Raw genomic sequence first — 2932 nt, 5'->3', positions numbered from 1 at the left:
GGGTGTTATTTCTCCATTTACTGGAACAGATTGATATTCATATGAAGAACATGTAAAGACATAAATACACAATGCCAGACCCTCTGTCTCAGGTTTTGACAGTGGGGTTGTTCATTAGTTTCATGTTTGTCCCCAATCTCACTCCAGCAATGGGCAGAACATGGACAACAGAAGTTTTACTCCAGTTCAGGATCTTTTTAGCAGAACTATTTTCTTTACACAAACTAGTAAAGCTAATCTGCCCTTCATAGCTCATGTTACTGTACACTGAACAGTTAAACACATTTACTGTTAGAGGATTTTTGATTTGATTTTTCGTTTACACTTTTTTTGATAGTCCACTTTAGACATTCTACTAACTATAAGTAACTACATGTCAACTAATTCTCATTAATTTGCAACTACATGTCTACTAATTCTCAGAGTAGACTGTTAGGGTAGGTTTAGGGTTAGTAGAATAAGTTTCTCGTAGTCAGTGTGTTGTATGTTGTGGACCCATCAAAATAAAGTGTTAGAGGATATTAAGCAGACAGTCTACTAATACTCTAATGACTGCTAGTTGACATGTAGTTAAAGTTACTTACTGTTAGAAGAATGTCTAAAGTGGACTATCAAAATAAAGTGTTACCCATTTTTCTTGTAGGGGAGAATGAGGTAAGTTGAGAAAGAGAATAAATGAGCCGCTCCCTGTATCTAAGAAACCATAAACAAAAGTAATCATGTGATTGCATATTAGGATGTATTCGTCACAATAGTCAATCCATCTTCAACTCACATGAAGAGAGAGCTTTAAGCAAACCAAAAAATGTTGTCATTCATCACATGATTCAAGTTATCAGTCTTGCATCTTAAGTAAAATTAATTATAAAATAAGATGTAATAATAAAAAAAAAGGTTTGGACATTGTCACATGTGAATTTCTGTCAGTGTAAGCGACAAAACATCATAGCTTAAGTGGATCTGAGCCAATGTATAAAAAGATGTGTCAAAATGGAGGTTGTGGGTTAAATTGTGCATCATGTGTGTGTCATGATGAGTCAGTGGCTGACGATACTGATGTAATAAATACCTGCTGATTGTTGACTAATGCTGCCTTGTGCAAGTATTACGTCTTATAAAGTAAGCGGTCATATTCGTCAGCTCATGAATACATTCAAACACAACGCAGTACAGAACTTGCAGGACTCGTCTAGTCACTGTGAAACTCAAGAAGGACACAGACATCAATAACAAACCACAGGAGATAAACAATTTTATTGCTCTTATATTTGCAATTTATACACACATCATGATGGCAACTAAAACAGGTCATTTGTCAAAGCAGGCCACAGCGTTCAGTGGAGGCTACTGACGGCAGACCTCCAGAAAAACATTCATTCTTGCCCTTTTCGTACATTTATTTCAATAAAGCATATCATCTTTACCAAACAAATCATCAAAATATAAAAACACCATGTTGACAGCTTTACAAATTTTACAAAAATGGCTTTGATGAACCTTATGTTTGAAAATGAAGAATGTCCTGTGTAAATGAATAGGCATGTACAATACAACGGATAAACCCCCCAACATTTAAACTAAATGATTTCATAAGCTTCATTCATCCAATTATGATTTGACAGCCAAACCCTCTGGTCTTATTAGGAGACCATGTAATATAAGTGAAATGCAGACAGACATCAAGAGAAAAAAAATTATAAAAATACACAGCAAACTGCTATCAAAAAAGGTTTATTTAGGGTATTATTATTATTATTATTATTATTATTATTATTAAGGGTATCATTCAAACGCCCCTAAAGAAAGGTAAAACAATCTGTTTGATTGCATGCTGACATGTGTGTGTGTATGTGTAATTGTATGTAAACAACCTAACTGTATATTGCTGGTTTTAATGAATGTTAGTTGGGTGAAGTGCTTATCTATAGCCAGAATGGTTTTCATTGCTGACATTAAATGATTTCCTGCTATGTTTCTATGTAGAGAAATGTTAAATTGATGGTATGTTGAACTTATCACTACTTGGCAATTTACTGAAAACTTTTCATATCCCAGTGTGTGACCTATTTTGAGTAATCATTCCATAAATGGTTTTGCAACAAATTAATTTGGCTTGTTTAGTATGCATGATTTGCTCAGTGATGTTGTGTATATATATATATATATTGTGTGTGAGCTGAAATAATCCTCCTCAGATGAGGAATTTGAGCGTGAACACAGAGCTGATGGCAGCGAAGGCCATGCTGACGGCAGACACGTGAAAGTGACCCGGAGCCGAGTTACACAGGTCAGCAGAGCAGCACGTCTTCGTCATCTGGTATACCTGGGTGCTTGAGTTGGACGGGAAATTCACCTGTTCAGTTTTGTTGCATTTGGACACTTCAAGACATCCTTTTTTCTTAATATCCACTAATCCAGCTGAAATAGAGATGAAAGAAAAACAGATTAAGCTTCAAAATCCAATAAAAAAGGTGTTCAATGGCTTTTGAAGAGCATGAACTTACCAGCTTTCCCTACCCCGCTGTAGCAGTGCTCACCAGCCTCACACGTCTTTTTGGTTGTGAAGCAAAGTTTCCAGAAACCCAGTTTACACTCATAACACTGCAGCGCCTGACCTGAGAGATAAAAGATTCATGGAAAATTTTAACTGTCAGTAATGTGGTATCCATCATGAAATGTATTCAAATATTACTGCAGTATAAAAAGTAATACACAGTTATTGAATGGCCTGTTTTGCATGCTTCTCACACTGATCAAATAAGGAACATAAGTAACATTCTCATCATTTCTCAACAACCCTATCTGCTCTCTGTGTGCTCTAGATTCTGTGAGTCATGTGAAGCACCTGAAATATTCACTTAACAAGAAGAAAAAACACTATAAAACCTTGCTGTACTGGTCTGGTTTCTTTGGTGCAATACTCAACTCTGCT

General features: G+C 35.8%; 1 protein-coding gene across 1 annotated transcript; it reads right to left on the bottom strand.

Moving 5' to 3' along the window:
* Nucleotides 1-1227: 1227 nt before the first annotated feature.
* Nucleotides 1228-2628, bottom strand: LOC107720890 (sperm acrosome membrane-associated protein 4-like; the record flags this gene model as incomplete). Its single annotated transcript, XM_016528723.1, has 2 exons — nt 1228-2418; nt 2505-2628. Coding segments are annotated over 2 exons (351 nt in total), but the record flags the coding sequence as incomplete, so codon positions are not given.
* Between the last annotated feature and the right edge of the window lie 304 nt (nt 2629-2932).

The sequence above is a fragment of the Sinocyclocheilus rhinocerous genome, unplaced genomic scaffold (genome assembly GCF_001515625.1).
Source record: "Sinocyclocheilus rhinocerous isolate Xijiao unplaced genomic scaffold, SAMN03320098_v1.1 scaffold43998, whole genome shotgun sequence".
Taxonomy (NCBI): Eukaryota; Metazoa; Chordata; class Actinopteri; order Cypriniformes; family Cyprinidae; genus Sinocyclocheilus; species Sinocyclocheilus rhinocerous.
This window is presented reverse-complemented; position numbering and strand designations above follow the sequence as displayed.